General features: G+C 48.4%; 5 protein-coding genes across 5 annotated transcripts; 3 read left to right on the plus strand and 2 right to left on the minus strand.

Annotated features, from left to right (window-relative positions):
• Window positions 1-507: 507 nt before the first annotated feature.
• On the minus strand, window positions 508-5,064 carry LY89DRAFT_285810 (uncharacterized protein). The gene is made up of 5 exons (XM_018206480.1): window positions 4,214-5,064; window positions 2,111-4,150; window positions 1,214-2,013; window positions 918-1,158; window positions 508-831 (listed from the first exon to the last, which is right to left on the minus strand). Exons 1-5 carry the CDS (start codon window positions 4,791-4,793, stop codon window positions 620-622), a joined length of 3,873 nt encoding a protein of 1,290 aa, XP_018063714.1. The 5' UTR covers window positions 4,794-5,064; the 3' UTR covers window positions 508-619.
• A 192-nt stretch (window positions 5,065-5,256) lies between these two features.
• On the plus strand, window positions 5,257-13,033 carry LY89DRAFT_788244 (uncharacterized protein). Its single transcript, XM_018223150.1, has 3 exons — window positions 5,257-5,934; window positions 5,985-12,287; window positions 12,345-13,033. The coding sequence occupies exons 1-3, from the start codon at window positions 5,482-5,484 to the stop codon at window positions 12,828-12,830; spliced, it is 7,242 nt and encodes a 2,413-aa protein (XP_018063715.1). The 5' UTR covers window positions 5,257-5,481; the 3' UTR covers window positions 12,831-13,033.
• Window positions 13,034-14,895, minus strand: LY89DRAFT_690403 (uncharacterized protein). Its single transcript, XM_018216093.1, has 2 exons — window positions 14,170-14,895; window positions 13,034-14,120 (listed from the first exon to the last, which is right to left on the minus strand). Exons 1-2 carry the CDS (start codon window positions 14,568-14,570, stop codon window positions 13,238-13,240), a joined length of 1,284 nt encoding a protein of 427 aa, XP_018063716.1. The 5' UTR covers window positions 14,571-14,895; the 3' UTR covers window positions 13,034-13,237.
• Window positions 14,896-15,028: 133 nt separating this feature from the next.
• Window positions 15,029-15,511, plus strand: LY89DRAFT_285845 (uncharacterized protein). The gene has a single exon (XM_018206481.1). It carries the CDS (start codon window positions 15,152-15,154, stop codon window positions 15,401-15,403), a length of 252 nt encoding a protein of 83 aa, XP_018063717.1. The 5' UTR covers window positions 15,029-15,151; the 3' UTR covers window positions 15,404-15,511.
• Window positions 15,512-16,557: 1,046 nt separating this feature from the next.
• Window positions 16,558-17,787, plus strand: LY89DRAFT_556007 (uncharacterized protein; the record flags this gene model as incomplete). The annotated part of the gene is made up of 1 exon (XM_018208367.1): window positions 16,558-17,787. A coding segment is annotated over one exon (1,230 nt), but the record flags the coding sequence as incomplete, so codon positions are not given.
• Between the last annotated feature and the right edge of the window lie 441 nt (window positions 17,788-18,228).

The following is an 18,228-nucleotide window of genomic DNA, read 5'->3' on the forward strand; positions in this document are numbered from 1 at the left end:
ATGATGAGACTCAAGGCTCAGATGTCGTGATTGAGAGCTAGCAAGCTCGGCAATCTTGATGCAGATCTTGGTGGGGGTCGTACACGTGACTGCTAAGTGAATTGTTTGGAGACTTGAGGTTCTTGTTTGTAGATATGCTTGTGGCAATATGATGTCCCTGTATGTGGACGTTTGGATCAAGTCACATTCTGGAGAGGATAGATTGTGGTGCAAAATTGAATTTCATTACGGACTATGAGTGCCGACTACGCAGCTTAACCGAGCAACTTTTATGGAGATTTCATCTCCAGCATCGCTCACTATTCTCCTATCTTTCTCAGAGCCAGAAGCTCTGTCTCAAAGCCAGAAGCCAGGCCAGGCGACGGGGTATCGTAGCAAAGCCACTAACACCGTGATCCAATGCAACACCGTCCCGTGCAAGAGTGCAGCAATGTTGGAAAAAGACAAAGAAATCAAGAAGTCCCTATTGTTGTCGACGATGAGAGCCACGAAGATGGCATCGATCAATAGAGGGGATAGGGTCATTAAAAGGGGCCCAGAAATATGTAATCCGACATACGTATGGGAAAAGGTGATTTTACAAGGCGTTACAAGGTGGGGGAGGCTGTTTGTAAGTCGGTCAGATAGTCGTGCCGTCGAGGGCCAACACTTTGGAAGGGTCGCCCAAGAATCTGGCGCGATGAGCAACGATTTCAGAAGCAATAACGTCGAAGTCTCTTATCTTCCGCACTCGCAGGTCCATAAGAACCCCCTTCAGACCTTCGCAGAACTTATCGCGCTGCTCGTCTTTGAACTCTTCAGGAGAGCCGAGGGCAGTGAGGACGGCGTCATCTGTAAGAACAATACAAGTCAGCCGGTAGGACGAGAAGGGGATACCAAGATGGCGCCTGTTTGTAGGCTTTAGATAACCCACGCACCCTGAAGTCCAATTCTATCAAAGTGTTGCGAGGCGCATGTCGAATCGTTACAAGTGCCTCCAGCCAATTCGTAACGGCAGAACTCTTTATTAGGGTCGATCTTGTGACTGTAGGTCCTGGATTTCAACCCGCCAGCAACGTCGCGACTGAACTCGGGATGAAATCGATATGCTCGAAAACGTTTGAGAGGGCTTTCGTAGGGAGTGTACAAGGGAGTCTTAAAATCGTCCTCGGAACCAGGCTACTTTGTGTTAGCAGAATCCAAAGACCGACCGGTGGTAAAGATGCTTTGTTACTTCAACCAGGTTCGGAGAACTACCAATTACGGAAGGCAGTAGCTCCCCTGAGTAATTTTGTCCTTTCTCACTTCTTGCCTGTGTCGTGTTAACGTCATTGACTTCATCCATGTTGGTCTCGGGAACGAATGCTGGTGATGCGGGGTTGGGAGGTTGAATGTCCATGGGCTCATCCATGACAGGCTCAGGATTTTGCTCGGGTGGCGCCGGACTAAATGGTGGAGAGTAGGGGATGGAATCTTCGACAGGGGCTATTGCTTCTGGTGGCTCGTAGTCATCTTGGATCTCGTCCTGATCTTCGATCTCGTTAAGGGTTTGGATTTCAGGGACAGTTCGGTCAAGCACCGGTGAGTATTCTGAGTTACCCTCGTCCTCCAAGACAACACCGGGTACGGATTCTGGGGCAAGGTGGTTCGGATCAGGGGCATACGAATCTTCCATATCCATGTCCATTTCCACGTCATCGTCATCCTCCGCCGTCTGCAAGTCAACATCGGCTCTCACAGCTTCCTGTAGTGCAGCTTCCATAGCTTGATCAGTTGAAGTACAATCCACTACCTCTTCTTTGTCTTGTGTGTTGTCGACTTGCTCCTCCGGCTCTGTAGGACTTTGAGTTACGTTGGAAACATCATGGGCAAGGCCAGATTCTGTAGGAAGTGGTTCGGAGTCTGTTCTGGTTGTAGGTGCCATATCAACGATTTGGCCAGGTTCTTCCGAGGTCGACGTAGAAGACAGATCTGGGGTTATGGGTGCTGCCGACTGCTGTGATGCTTCGTCTGCAGACGAACGTGAAGCAATGTCTAATAAGTGAGTTTGTATCTTTTGGGAATCTGACGGTATAATGGAAATAGCAAAATAAAAGTTGCAAACGTGGTATTATCAAAACAACAAACATACCGATGGTGGCCTGAACCTTCTGGCCAGTAAGATCTTGTAGCCTATCCTTCTTGGTTTGGAGTTCTGCTTCTTGCTCAAGTCGCTCCGCTTCCTCTTTCAATCTCTGTTTCTCTTCAAGACTCTTCTGATATGCAGCTTCAGCTTCCGCCATTGCTGCCTTTAATTCTTCAAGTTTTGTTCGAGTCTGCTGCACCTCGGCATCGACTAAAGATTGATTCGTCGCATTCTTCTCACGTAGAAGACGCTTTTGCTCCAACTCATTTTTCACCAGCTCAGCAGCCTTCTCAGCTTCAGCAGCTTGAGCCTCAGCTAGCTTTTGTTGATCCGCATCGACTTGGCTCTGGGCGACTGTGACCAGCTGCTGCATTTTCGTCGGCGAGTCGAGCTTCTTAGGTACACTTCCATTGGTAGCTTGGCCATCTGTAATTTCGGATGCGTTCAGCTCAGGAATCCGAGGTGTCCGAGTTCTGCTAGGAGTCTGCTTGGCCCGCTTCTTTGCTTCTGCCTCGGCGATTCTCCTCTTGAGGTCTCTGATTTCACGGTCCTTTCGCTCCAACTCTGCAGGACTGCTGTGAACAGGTCTGGAGTTACTAGAAAGAAGAGGCGGGGTATTGGTCGCAGAGGGGAATGGTGGAGGAGTGAAAGTCTTGTTGACTTTATCGAAGAGTTGGCTAGAATTTTGAAGCAGAGCTGCTTGATTGCCAGACATCTTTCTTTCGGGCTGCATGGGTGAATCGCCCGCAGAATCCAGATCCATAGCAACATCTTCATCGTCTGAATCGGCTTCATCCTCGCTGACGTTAATCACAAGTGGCCGATCGTTGCGATGGTGACCGAAGGGTCGCTTGAATGGTGCCATTGCTGGGAGATTATCATCGAAGTCGGCAGCTACGGGACGCTTTCGTTGTGCCGTGGAGATCGAGGGTACAGGTGTGCTCGAACCGCTCAATTGAAGACCAGGAATTCCATTCGACGCGAGAAACAAGCCGGGTATAGAGGGTTGCTGTCGAATTTCAGGTACAATTGGAGGTGCGGGGGACTTTGAGGGAATTGCGTCGCCCGCGATCGGTGCTTGAACTTTTGAAGCTGAAGGAGTGTCTAAGGGTAAACTTGAAGCTGTTATAGAGGCGGCTGGCTTAGTTTCTGGTAGTTCTGGTTCAGCGATAGGAGTCTCAATGGCTGGAGGCTTTTCGGTTGGCTTATCCACTGGCTTTGCAACGTCCTTTGCTGCTGCTGCTTGCTTTTGTGCACGCTCTTCTCGTGATTTTCTTAATGCTTCCATTTTCAACTGCAGAGTCCGCTTCCTTTCTTCCTCTTTTTCAGTCTGTGCAGCCGATTTGGGGGCAGCAGTAGATTGAGATTGTTGAGTAGTCACCGAACTAGATGGGATTGATAGCTCCAAGGCTTCTTTGCGAGCTCCAGGCACAGACTGAGCTTTGGAAATATTCCCACCTGCCGCGGCATGTTGTTCAACCGCTGTCTTGCTCTTACTAGTATGGAGTGACTGTTGTATGGCAGATTGTGTAGGCGTTGAATTCGATGGTTTGGCAGAGTGCCGCGGGAGCTTAAGACCATCAAATAGAGGACCGATAATTTCTTCTCGGAAGCCTTCATCGATATACGTTTGGTAGCGCACGTCGCATGGTAGGAGATTGAGTATCGCGTTTTCAGCTTTTTTCCGCGATTCTGCAACTGTCTTCACGTTGCCTACACTTGGGGCCAGACTCGGCGTTGAGTGGCGAGGAGAAGGTTTTGGCTGGGTATTGTGCTGTCCTTCTTGAGGAGTGTGGTACCCATTGCTCTGAAAACTTGACTTGACAGGACCATTCACCGCTTTGCTCGGGGTTTTATATTGACTCGGTGTTGTCGAATTCTTCGGACGTTGAGCAAAATTACTTGCAACTGCATTGATATTCTTATCGTTGCTGTACTGATCATCGCGGTCGCCTACTGCGGGAGAGACATATGGGGAGTACGAGCCCGATTGTTGACGCTTGAGTTGAGTAGTAGGAGGGTTCGTAGGATATTGGTAGTTATTTACTATAAACGAGGAGTTGGTAAAATCGTACAAGCAGAGAACATGAGACGTAGAATTCGACTTACCTGGAAAAGTTTGCTGAGGTGTAAAGTCTTGTACTTGTGCGTATCCAGCATGCGACGAATTGTCGTTGTAGTTTGTGCCACCATTACCATACTGAGATGTGCTGTAACCAGCAGGAGGGGTATTGGTGGCAAGACCGCCATCTTCAAACTCTCCTTCACTCAGCTCACCTTGCTCGTAGGCCTTTGCAGGTTGCGCATTGGGAAGATAGTTTGTATGGCCCATAGAAGAGTAGAACTGCGAGCCGTTCTGGGCATTATTGCCATAGCTTGGGTACTGTGCGGTATTGTGTGGCGGATTAAATGGAGGCAAAGGGATTGAGTCCTGATTCCAACCTTGGTATATAGGCAAAGGAGGCACGCTAGAGGCCACAGCAGCAGCACTAAAGCTTGGCAGAGCTCTATTGTATGCATACGCCGACATGGACGTGTCATAATGCGATGCCATATTTCCTTGCGCTGTGCGACCATCGTCTGGTTGCATGTATTGATTTGGATAGGAGGCAGGGATGTAAGGAGGATTTGTTTGATCTCGAGATCCATAGTTTGCGCCGTAAGATGGCGTTGAAGGATAGTCTGACATGGTTGCACTTATGAAGACAAACTTGCATTATTGTCCGGGTTGCTTGACGTCAGTGAAAAGGGTAAGAAAACCTCTGAGGCGCGATCAAGAGCTACTCGAAGATCATCTTCCAACAAAAGAAACGCTTTACTAAAGACGCGACGCTGATGCGGAAGTATCGAGAAGTAGAAAGAGTGGAGATGAGAGAGCGCGTGCGAGAAGTCTTATATTGAAGACGGATGGGATTCACTCGCGGATGACTGAATTTGTGGTGATGCAAATAGGAAATTATGATGAAGCTTTTCTCAAGTCAAACGACTTTGAAGTTCAGCCGCGCTAGATTGGACGCTAGACTATTCTGGCAGTCACCGGTCACGAGTTCTAAACTCAGTTTCGTGCGCTGGAAAAAGTGGCCTGAGCGTCACTTCGCGTTTTTGTTTACATGGGAGTCCGTCCACCACTCATGTCTCGAATCAACACAACATCAAGACCGAGACAACAACGACTCTGCGACAGCTGCAGAACAACGACAACTTTCCCATATGTATTTGCTGAACTCGAATTAATCTGAGTCTTTCTCATTCTTCTGAATCTCTGGGGCATCGACTTATCACGAAATTCTGCTGTTCCTCCGATGGCTCGAGCTTGTTGTGCTTCATAACGGACATTGTACATTGCATGTGTAGCTATTCATTGAGCACACATCACCATGGCATCGAATGCAGCGCAGAAGCGCAACAATCCCTTTTCAAGGACAGGTTCCCCGTCTCCTGCTCCAGGGCTCCCCAATGGTAGACCCAAGTCCACGATGATGTCTTCTCCGTTATCTGGAAATAATAGCCCACCACACAGCCAAACTCCAGCTCACAACCGGTCTTACTCCTCGCTCGCAGATGTCATCTCGCCGAATCCTACGAGAACGACTCGACATCGTGCGAACTCGAAAAGCGCCACGCCTAGCTCCAATACATTTGCACCTTCATTTATCAAGACAGAAGAGACGCGGCGAGATCATGAAGTGGTGAATGGGATTGAGGGGGAAAATGACTTCTCAGGCAAGAGATACGTTTGGTTGAAAGATCCACAAACGGCTTTTGTCAAAGGCTGGATAGTAGAAGAACTGGGTAGTAACCAAATACTCGTCCAATGCGATGATGGCAGCGTACGTGTACAAAAAAATGGCATCTGAGGCTGAAGCTAATATTTCGCTAGCAACGAGAAGTCAGTATAGATAATGTTGATAAAGTCAATCCCGCCAAGTTTGACAAAGCAGACGACATGGCAGAGCTTACCCATCTCAATGAAGCTTCTGTCGTACACAACCTTCACATGCGGTACCAAACAGACCTCATATACACCTATTCTGGCCTGTTCTTGGTTGCAATCAATCCCTATTGTCCCCTCCCAATTTATACCAATGAATATATCAATATGTACAAGGGGCAAGGAAGAGAGGAAACGAAACCTCACATCTACGCCATGGCAGATGAGGCATTCCGGAATCTCGTAGATGAAGGCGAAAATCAAAGCATTCTTGTTACAGGAGAATCCGGTGCAGGCAAGACCGAAAATACCAAGAAGGTTATTCAGTATCTTGCAGCTGTTGCACATTCAGAGTCTCCAGTCAAAAAGGGAAGTCAGCACTCCAATCTCTCGCAGCAGATTCTTCGAGCAAATCCCATCCTTGAAGCCTTCGGAAATGCTCAGACAGTGAGGAACAACAACTCTTCACGTTTCGGTAAATTCATCCGAATTGAATTCTCTCGCACAGGAACCATTGCGGGTGCTTTTATCGACTGGTACCTCCTGGAAAAGTCTCGAGTTGTTCGACTAAATGCCCACGAACGAAATTACCATGTATTCTACCAGCTTTTGAAAGGAGGGGATCGGAAGATGAAACAGGATTTCCTTCTCGATGACCTAGATGTTGAGGATTTTGCATATACAAGAGACGGACATGATACTATAGTTGGCGTTTCTGATCGAGATGAGTGGAACTCGTTGATCGAAGCATTTAACATCATGGGGTTCTCGGACAACGAACAGGTCTCGATCCTGCGCACAATTGCAGCAGTACTCCACCTTGGAAACATTACAGTCGTCAAGGAGAGTAGGGCTGCAGACCAGGCGCGACTGGCTACAGACGCTCGCACACACGCTGAGAAAGTCTGCAAACTTCTTGGCATGCCTCTTGATCCGTTTCTCCAAGGTCTTCTTCATCCACGAGTGAAAGCTGGGCGCGAGTGGGTTGAGAAGGTTCAAACGCCAGAGCAAGTCCGACTTGCCATTGACGCTCTAGCAAAGGGTATCTATGAACGTGGGTTTGGCGATCTGGTCAGCCGTGTCAACAGGCAGCTCGATAGGACTGGTATGGGAATGGATGACTCTCACTTCATTGGTGTTCTCGATATCGCCGGTTTTGAAATTTTCGAGGAGAACAGCTTCGAGCAGCTTTGCATTAATTACACGAATGAGAAGCTTCAGCAATTCTTCAACCACCACATGTTTGTGTTGGAACAAGAGGAGTATGCCAGAGAACAAATTGAGTGGAAGTTCATCGATTTCGGCCACGATCTTCAACCTACCATTGATCTGATTGAGTTGCCGAACCCAATTGGTATCTTCTCCTGCTTAGACGAAGATTGTGTGATGCCAAAGGCCACCGATAAGTCTTTCACAGAAAAACTTCACTCACTCTGGGACCGGAAAACACCCAAATACCGACCATCGAGACTTGGCCAGGGTTTCATGCTTACTCACTATGCCGCTGAAGTCGAGTATTCGACGGAGGGGTGGTTAGAGAAGAACAAAGATCCTCTGAACGACAACATTACACGACTACTCGCAGCTTCAACAGACAAACATGTTGCGTCGCTTTTTGCGGATTGTGCTGATACTGATGACGATTCTGGCGCCACCAGAAGTCGGGTCAAGAAAGGATTGTTCCGAACAGTTGCTCAGAGACACAAAGAGCAACTGTCTAGTTTGATGGCTCAGTTGCATTCGACACATCCTCACTTTGTCCGATGCATTATTCCAAATCACAAAAAGCGGCCCAAGCAGTTGAGTGCTCCACTCGTACTTGACCAATTACGCTGTAATGGTGTACTTGAAGGTATCAGAATCGCTAGAACTGGATTTCCTAATCGTTTGCCTTTCTCTGAGTTCAGGCAACGATATGAAGTTCTTTGTCGAAACATGCCGAAAGGGTATCTTGAGGGACAAGCAGCTGCGACCATCATGCTAGAGAAGCTTGGCCTCGATAAGTCTTTATTCCGCGTAGGACTCACCAAAGTTTTCTTCCGAGCCGGTGTGTTGGCCGAGCTTGAAGAACAGCGCGATGCTTTGATTAGAGAGATCATGTCACGATTCCAATCACTTGCTCGAGGGTTCACTCAGCGTCGTATTGCCAACAAGAGGCTATACCGGGCCGAAGCCACTCGCATAATACAACGCAACTTCCAAGTCTATCTTGATCTCTGCGAAAATCCTTGGTGGAGACTCTTAGTCAAGATGAAGCCTCTTTTGGGCGCCACTCGGACTTCTGGCGAAGTCAAAAAAAGAGATGAGATGATACAAAAGCTCAATGAAAAGATGAAGCAAGAAGCTTCGGACCGCCAACGACTTGACGAGGAACGTCGGAACGCTCATCTGGAAATGCAAAGAATCCAACAAACACTCGAGAGCGAGCGAGCTCTGGCGCTGGACAAGGAGGAAATCTTCAAAAGGCTGCAGATCCGTGAAGCTGAGCTTAATGATAAGCTTGCTGGGGCTCTTGAGGACCAAGAAAATCTCGAAGATCAGCTGGATGGCCTGTTGGAAGCAAAGAAGAAAGCCGAACAACAGGCGGAAATGTGGCGGTCTCAATTGGAGCAGGCTGGGCAGATAATTGCACAATTGGAAAATGAAAAGAAACAGCTGGCCGACCAACTTGACGATTTAAACGCTCAACTAAACGATCTGTCTCACGCTCAATCTCAACGAAGTGCCGAAGAGTCACGACTGTCAAGAGAGGTAAACATGCTGCAGAGCCAACTGGGCCTCAAAGACAGAAAGGTACAAGATCTTGAAAGCAAGCTTCTCAAGGTGGATCAGGATCTCGATGTCAAACTCGCCAACACCACGAAAGAACTCCAGTCCACCCGGGCCAAGGAACGAGATTTGACGGCAGAAAACCGCAGAGTCCAGCAGCAACTCTCAGAACTCACGGCAACCTCTACCGGATATGAGGATCTTGTGCGTCGAAAAGAAAGCGAGTTGGCAATCCTTCGCTCAGACAATCGAAAGTTCGAAGAAGAGCGAAAGAAATTTGACGAGGAGAAGCGCTCGTTAAGCAGCGAGAAAGACAACGTACTGAGCAGACTTCGCGAAGTTCAGGCCGAAATGTTTACTATGAAGTCACAAAAGGAGCACTTGGAGCGAGAGGCTGCTGATGCGAAGAAGTTGCTTGATGCCAGGCTTACCGAGGATGCCCAGGCGGGTCAGAATCGTAGAATGCTCGAAGGACAAATCAAAGATCTCAAGCAGCAACTCGCTGATGTGCAGAGAGATCTCAGCAAGGAACGACAATCCCGTGACGACGTGCAGCTTCTATCAGATCACAAATATCAGGAACTGAATGAGAAGTATCAAGAACTGAACGAAGCCAAAATCATCATTGAAAAGGAGCTTTACGTACAGCAAGATACCCTGAGACGAGCGATGGAAGCCAAAGTCACAGCACAAAACGAGCGCAACGAAGCGAGAAATGAGATCCGCAGACTTCGCGAGGCTAAAGCAGCTGCTGAAGAAGCACGGATTCAAGCAGAATTGTCCAACGATCGTAGTGCTTCACGCCTTGCACAGGAACGAGAGTCTAGTCTGCGAAAGGACCTCGATGCCGAACAAAGCCGAGCAAAGTATTTCGAAGAGGAGTGCGAGCGCTTAACGCAACAGGTGAAAGACTTGGAGCGAACTATTCTCGAGTCGGGAGATTTTGGTATCAGAGTCGACAAAGAAAAAGAAAGACTCGAACGAGATCTTAACACAGCCAAGAGCCGCCTGATGGCATCAGAAAATGACAACCGAGCACTCCTGAACAAGCTCCAGCAGAAAGGTCTCGAAATTGCACGCTCCAGTTCCAAAGCTAGTGAAACTTCCCGTGGACAGCTTCTCACTTTGCAACGTGAGAAAGCGAAGGTAGACGAACAGAACCAGAAACTCAACAAGCAATTGGGAGATGCCCAGCTCGCTTTAGCATCGATGGAGAAACAGAAAGAGAAGCTTCAATTGAGCTTAGAAGACTTGTCCCACGAAGTGGCTCGTGAGCATAAGACGAGCCGCAACGCTGAAAAGGCATCTTCTACATTCACTTCTCAATTGGCAGAAGCAAATCGCAAGCTAGAAGATGAACGTCAATTACATTCTCAAGTGCAAGCGAAGAACCGCCAGCTACAAACGATCATTGAAAATCGTGAGAAGGAATTACTCCAACTCATGCGTCGCATTGACCCAGAGATGGCAGCTCCTGTGTCTCAACTAGATGGAGGTAGCGAGAGAAGCTCAACAAAGACTCCCAACCTCGTCCCGGGCCTGGTCCAGAAAGTAGAGGAATTACACCAAAACCTCAGAGTGCAAACAGCCGGTCGGGCGAATGCTGAAGCTCAACTGTCAGAGCTACGCAGGAGATTAGAAGAGGAATTCGGAGAATCTCCAGATAGGCACTCACCGAGTCGGCCCAAGCTCGAGGAGATCAATCCCAACCAGGCATCGTTCAACCACTCTCCTAGTCACCTCCGCAACAAGCTCAATGCTAGGCCACGATCAAATGTGTCCACCCCAACTCGCCGCTTCCCCAGCAATGGTACTGATGCTCAAGACTCTGCTCGATCTGATAGGACAGCCGACATCCTTAGCTTCAACAACCGGATGGACTTGAAGGCCGATTTAGAGGAGCTGCAAAACCAGCTTCAGCTGTCCCAGATGCAAAATCGCCATCTACAAAGCCAACTTGAACGAGCAACACCTGCGCGTGAGCTCTGGGCCGAGGACAGCCCATCCCAACGTCGGGTTCAGAAGCTTGAACAAGCTAATAACCGATTGCACGAGATGCTGGATGACTCTGCAAGGAAAGTTTCTGCACTCGAGAAGAGTATCCAGTCTGGTGAGCTCTCGCTTCGTGACATTCAGACAAAGTCCCACGAAGAACTTTTCGACCTCATCAACAACCAAGAAGATTCTAGACGCTCCCTGCTTCACGTCCATAACGACACGGTTGCGGAATTGAACGACACGAAGAGGCAAATTGAAGCAGTCAAGCATGCTCGCGCTACCCTAGAGGTCGAGTTGAGAGACGCAACTTCTGAACTTGAAGAGACACTTCTGCAGAAGGATCAAGATGCGGCCAGTCGAAGCCAGCTTTTGCAAGAATACGCGGACCTTCAAATCAGACTTGATGCAGAGTCCTCGAAGCTTACAGACGTCTCTTCTAGCCTATCATTGTACAAGAGCAGAGCAGATGAATACTTCAGCAAGCTTGAGCAGGCTGAGATTGCTGTCATGAAAGCCAACCGAGCTGAACAATTTGCCAAGTCCCAAGCAAAAGAAGCCGAAGACACTTGCGCAGAGATCATGTCGGAGCGTAAGCACGTTGATGCCACCATCGAAGACCTCCAACGAATAAATCAGAGCTACGAGGAGAAGCTTGAAGACATCTCAGCCGATCTTGAAGCTGCGTTGCAGGCTAGAAAGCGACTTCAACACGAGCTCGAAGACTACCGAAGTCAGAGAGCCATGGACATTGAGGACAAAGAGACTAGCATGGAGCAGACCCGCAAGAAGTACCAAGCAGAATTCGCTACGCTCACCAACGAATTGGATATTGCCCGTGAGGAGAAGCTCTTCAAGCAATCAGAAAACACCCGTCTTCGGGAAGAGCTCGAAGAATTGCGATCTAAGTGGGATGATGAAGTCCTCAATAGCTCTACTTGGTCCAAAGAGAAATCCCGTCTGGAGTCAACCCTGGCTGATCTCTCTGCTTCTAGAGACGAGGCTATCAAAGCTCATACCGATGCTCAGGACAAGATTGTGAGCATGATGTCTCAGCTGCGCAATCTAAGAACATCTATGGACGACGTTACTGCCGAGCGTGACTTGCTTTTGCGAGAGAAGCGTGGCCTGGAAAGTCGCCTTGTGGAAGCGAAGGCTGGACTTGATGACCTAGCTCGGGGAGACAGTGCATCATTGCGTGATGCTGCCAGCCTCGACAGAGAACTTCTGGAGCTAAAGTCTAATCTAGCTCAACAGGAAGACATCGCAGCCGCAGCCGTTGGTAAGATGCGGCGTGCTGAGGCTTTAGCTGCTGAGATGCAGAAAGATATTGTCGCTGAACGCGAAATGACTGTCCAGCTCAACACTGAGAAGGCAGCACTTGAGAAAGCTCTCAAAGAGGTTCAGGTTAGACTTGTCGACCTTGAGACTAAGGGCTATTCCAGCGCAAGCCAAGACGTCCGATTCTTGCATGGTCGGGTTCAGGAGGTACTAGATACACTTTCATCAAAAAATCATCTCAAGCTTACTAACATATCCTCGCAGCTCGAATCACAATTGGAAGCCCAAGAAACTGAACGTAACAAATCTCAACGATCGGTTCGAAACGTTGATCGCACTGTCAAAGATCTGCAACTTCAGATTGACCGACGTGACAAAGCCAACACCCAGCTTCAAGAAGACATCTCCCGTTCTCGAGACAAGGTCGAGAAACTTCTCAAGACGATCGACGAACTTCAAAGCTCCGAAAGCGACAACCAACTAGCAGCACGTAGAGCAGAGCGAGCCTTGAAAGAAGAGAAAGAGAAAGCTCTTCGACTCGAACGTGAGCTCGAAGGCTGGAAAGGTCTAAGACTGGAGAAGCCTGGTCAAGCAGGTAGCGTGAGGAGAGCTGGTTCGGGGATGTGGAGTATTGCGAATGGTGCTAGCAGAGAGAGGAGTGGGAGTGCAGCCGAGGATAACGGGATCGAGATCCCTAAGCGGAAGAGCAGTATTTCTAGGGCGCCTAGTATGAGTAAAGGGTTCTTGTGATGAGACAGAACGGGGTAATGGTAATTAATGTGTATGGGGATCATGCGGTGTTTGCGCATAGGCTGGTGGGGAAAATGGTAGGAGGTGCATTGTATGAAGGCTGGCGTTGGTGACGCTGCTGGTACATGGGGAAGAGGGTATCTATGGTATTGTTGCACGTTGTATTTTATCGTCTGGTGTGCAATAGAGAATGTCTTTGATGCTGAAATTGGTCACCCGAATTTAGCTTATGTGCGTATTCCGACTATCAAAATGATGAAATAAGGCCTTTCGCAGACATAGAAACGCCTGGCAGATGTCGTCCCTGCATCCGCTCAAATTCCAAAGGAGTATTCTTGGTATACCCAGAACACCATGCTAAGCTAACCTAATCAAAAGACACCCCTAACTCCGGCACGGACGGGCAACTATGTCTCCATCTCCTCAGAGACAGCCATTGCCTCCACCACTTTCTTTGCAGGTTTTGGAGGCTGCCAAAAGTGCCCATGCGTCAACAGAGGTAACGCCGGACCCTTATGCCGTTCTCTCCACTCCGCTTCCTGTTGACTCACCTGCCACTCCTTCCCATGTTCAATCCTATAATGCTCGCGAATACTCAAATCCTTGCCATCCCTCCCATCTGTATCCACGACATAGGACCTAGAAGCGGTTTTCCTTAGCTCATTTATCCGATCTCTGCGTTGGGCGCTCGCAATAAAATTTCCTCCCGTCATCCGTCTGTGTCTTTGTTCAGCGAACCAGAGCCGCTCCATGTATCGCATGCGGAGATTACATTCTGCGCATAGGACCCCCGTTTCTAGTTTCTTTGTGGATGTGAGGTAGGGGAGGGATATGGCGGTCGTGTAGCGTAGGGTTGCAAGACGCTCTGTTTCTGGGGAGGTATAGCCGATTGAGGGTGAGATGTCGCTTTCATCCTCCTCCCGACAGAATGGGTGATGGTATATCTTTGTATCGTCCGAGAGGGAGCCGCTAGTCAGGGTGCGGGCTTCTCTTCCAGCGAGTGGCTTGTTGGGATCGAGGGGTATGGAAAGGGCGAGTATGAGAGTTGTCCTTGGGACTCGGGAGCGGTGGTCGCCGGATGTAGGGGAGTATGAGCCTGGGAGCGTTTTTAGGTGTGGTATGGAGGACAGTGAAAATGCGGATAAGGAGCTTTTGCGCTGCGAACAGAGCATTATGAGGTGTGTTAATTCGGCGGGCTTGAGGAGGGGGGAGTTGCGGGCACAGAAAGCGCAGATACGACGGCATTTGAAGAGGGAAAGATAGTCGCCGAACACGGATTCGGAGGTTTCACTGCGAGGTCTGGTCAGCATGGCTATGCAGAGAGAAGAAGGTTACAAACGATTGTTTGCAGTAATAGCATTCCATTGTTGTAAGAGCCTCGTGGAGACGTAGGAGAGGAATGTGGGGTGCCATGGCCGTGCTGAGACATGCCCGTAATGCTTGCGGTGCGTACTTGTAGAGCTCTTTGTAGTGGTGAAGAGAGTCGATGCTAGATCTTGTGTATTGAGAAACTGCACGCATCGAAGTCAAGGTGCCAACATCGAGAAACTGGAGACAGTTGTGATAGACTTCGACAGGGAGCTTCTGCAAACGACAGTCCTGTTGTTCGGGTCTAACCATAGGCTTCTTGAAGCGTGTTTTGCTATTATCAAGTCGGCAGAGCTGGGCAAGTCTGTTTGCGTCGATGTATGGTTCGAAGTCATCGGCGTATAGACCTGGTGTGCAGCAAGAGCAAGACATTGTACCTCTGCCTGTGTGGAGAGGATGAAGGAGAGGCGTTGCCGTTCGATGTAGACATGTAAAGCCAACACGTATGCCTCCTGCAGACTCAAGACAGACTCACGGGCTCAAATGTCGGGAGGCATCAAGCGCAATACTTGGTGACGAGGCTGGGACGAGAGTGTCCGAAATGACGAGGCTGAACTTACAAAGACGAAACGAATCGGAAACGATGCCGGGGTCGCTGGTACTCACAGGCATCAATAATAAAGCCTTCCCATGGAGAAAGAATTCTGGTCTCATAAATTATCTTGCTCTGAAAAGCATATATGGGCCGAGTAATAAGTATTTGGAGATGGTTCTGGCTTCTGCCTTGAAGCTTCAGATCCCCCACTACCGTAACCGAAGAACTACCGAAGTTAATCTTAACGACAATTCGACCTTGACTTTGTACTTCCTGCTGCTTCATGTCATTCACTCGAAGATCTACTTAAAGTTACACTAATCACTCTGTAACTCTACACGACGCAAGTGCTTCCGGCTAACATCTCCAACATCCATCAATTAATTTTACATGATGACACAGCACACCTCCTCTCACGATGCCTTCCTTCTCCGTCGGTACATTAATTGCTGCAAGCTACAGTCTGTCTAGTGTTTCTCCTCCCCCTTTTCAAGGAATAGGATTTGTCTTCAATTGCCTGCAAAGTCTGCACTCATCAATCTGTGCTTTTCATTCCTACCTTCCTATCCGTGCGCTTGGGTTATGGAATCTCATAGCTCCGGACTCATGCTTATTTCAATGCTTGATATTTATTTACCGCTTTCGAGATCTCCTTGTCCGAAGACACTGATGCAGGCGGCCCCTTTGTGGATTGGGGTGATAAACTCGCTTGAAGCACAAAGAAGATGAACTCGCACATTAGTCGTGCAAACGGCCACTGCCCACTTCTTCGTATTTTGGGGCGATGTTTTCAGATACACATAAAGACTTTCGTAGCCATATTTTGTTCTTTGAGAGCATTGTTTGCTTTGTCTATAGATACATTAACATGATGGCGTCCATGCAATGTTCGATTATCTGGTTTACATCTCCAACACCACAGAGTCTTCCGGTCCATCGAGCAAAAACATCATGTGCTTTTGGCCTTTCCCTCCTCACGTCTATCCTCCACCCTGTATGGGGATGGAGGGTGGGCCGTCAGCAGTATCCGCCACATGGACTGGCATGAGTGCATACGCTCCCTTCTTAGCTGTCGTTGCCTGGATTCCGTGGTTGTATCCTCGCGTCATCAATCTGATTGTTACTAGGCGAGGACAGTCGCCTTCCCGAACAGTCGTACCAACAAAAATTCTCACCTTTCTCATTGGGGTGGTGTGTACAGTCCTCGTCGTCCTCTTCAGCGAGCAACCGGAATCCGTCTCCTCCGCTGCAACATATGCTCCTTTAACACCGCCCTCAGAGGCATGCTTCTTCCCTTTCCCTCCGCCTGGACACCCCTGTGGCACGGTGGAAGCAGCGCTATGTTACCTCCCTAATCCATTTTGCAGACCAACGGTATCTTACGAGCCATCTCCCGAACCGGAGGCAACTTCGGAGCCAAAGCCATGGCCAGAGCTCCCTCAACCTTCTCGATTATTGAAGACTATCTTTGAACGCCTTTCAGAGCTAGCTTCTTTGATCATTGGGAAGTTTCTGGCGCTGTTTTCTGGTGACGCGTGCGCTGGAACTTCTTCTGATGGCGAGGAGATAGGCGAGTTTCAATCGGTTGCTGTAAGCGTTTGGGCCATGGCAAGCATCTTTGCTATCGCGATCTCAGGTCATTACACCATACAGTTTGTGAAAGCAATAGCACCTGGGCCATTCGGATTTATCTCGACATTTGTTATGTATCAACCAGTCTTCTGGGGCATTATCTTCTCTCTAGGATATATATTTCCTTTCCCATTCGGAGGGATACTTAATCAATTACAATTTCAATGGCAGCACAATCGCTTTTTTGTTTTCTTCTTGGCCTTGGCGTCTTTCAAGGCCTTCAAAGGGTTCGTTCACATTATGTCATTCTATTTCTATACGCGGCCAGCGAAGTCTCCTCGTATTCCAACAGTTACACCTAGGGATGTTTCAGTTATCGTTTCCACTGTTGGGTCATTTGAGGCAGACTTTCAAATGACTGTGCAGTCGATTCTGTTGAATCAACCAAGAGAATTGATTATTGCAACGGTCGGTGTCGATAAAGCTAAGAAGGCTCAAGAAGCAATTCAAGACCTACCTCGAGCACTTGTCGGAAGCACTATCATTACTGTCGACCTGACAATGGCTCCCAATAAACGCTCCCAATTCATCTCAGCTGTCGGTGAAGCTAGCGGCGATATCATTTGCTACGCAGACGACCACGTCTTGTGGCCAACCACCTTCTTGAAAAGTGCGCTTGCTCCTTTTGAAGACGCTCATGTTGGCATGGTTGGAACTGTAAAAGCCGTTGAGCGTGTTCGCACGGACCCTTGGGTTTCTTTCTTGAATTATGTTGGTTGCATCTATCTTGAGCGCCACAACTTCGAATGTACCGCGACCTACAACATTGATGGCGGTGTCTTTGTCATCTCCGGTCGCACAGGTCTCATCCGCAAGCAAATTGTCGAATCCCGCGATTTCCGTAAAGGTTTCTTGAACGAAAAATTCAAGTTCCTCCTTTTCAAGAGCGATTTGATGAAGCCAGATGACGATAACTTCATGACTCGCTACTGTGTTAAGAATGAATGGAAGACCGTCTTCCATAATCATCCCGACGCTTGTGTCGGCACTACCCTCGGCGTTGACAAAGATGCTTCTGGTAGCCGTAAGACGAAGTTCTTGGGACAGCTCGTTCGTTGGGCTCGTACTACATGGCGCTCGAATCTCGTTTCCTTGTTTGTTGACCGCTCTTGCTGGCGTGCATACCCTTGGACTACGTATGCTATGTTCATTTCGTCATTCATCAACTTGGCCATCATTTACGATCCGCTCATGCTTGTCTTCCTCTACCTTTCTCGACCTCAAACAAGCCATTTCTGGGGTGCGGTTGTAATTCTCTTCCTGAGCAAGTGTGTCAAGCCCATTCAATTCATGTGGAAACATCCGAGGGATCTTGTATGGCTTTTTTGGGGAATTCTCTTTGGATATCTCCACAGTTTGATCAGATTGTATGCATTGTTTACGATTACGAATGTGGAGTGGTCTGGAAGGCAACTGAATAGCGCAGCTCCTTGATATATGCAATAACAGGAGAATGAATTTCTTTGGCGTGTATGGCGTTTGTTGTAAAACGTAGAAAGTTAATTAATGTCTTTGATCTCTCTCTCTATTCCTTCAATACTGAAGACTTTAGTAAGACCTAAGATGGCTCTATCTTCTACAAATTCATTGGGTTTTTGCTCGTGTTTTACTGGGAATTTTGGAGCAGCTTTTGTTTTCATCCTGACAAGTGGAATCAAGTTCACTAGTGGGAACTGTCTCAATCCAGCAGTAGACACCAGCAGCCTGAGCACTCGAATGATCAACAGTAAGTAATAGTCTTTGTGTCTTGGGACAGGCTATAAATTTAATGCGAGTGCTATGTTCTAGTCTATATGAAGGTTACCAACTCTCATGCTTTGTGCTCTGCAGACAATTCTCAATTCAAGCTTTGCACACAACATT

This window comes from Mollisia scopiformis (assembly GCF_001500285.1).
Source record: "Mollisia scopiformis unplaced genomic scaffold LY89scaffold_29, whole genome shotgun sequence".
Lineage (NCBI taxonomy): Eukaryota > Fungi > Ascomycota > Leotiomycetes > Helotiales > Mollisiaceae > Mollisia > Mollisia scopiformis.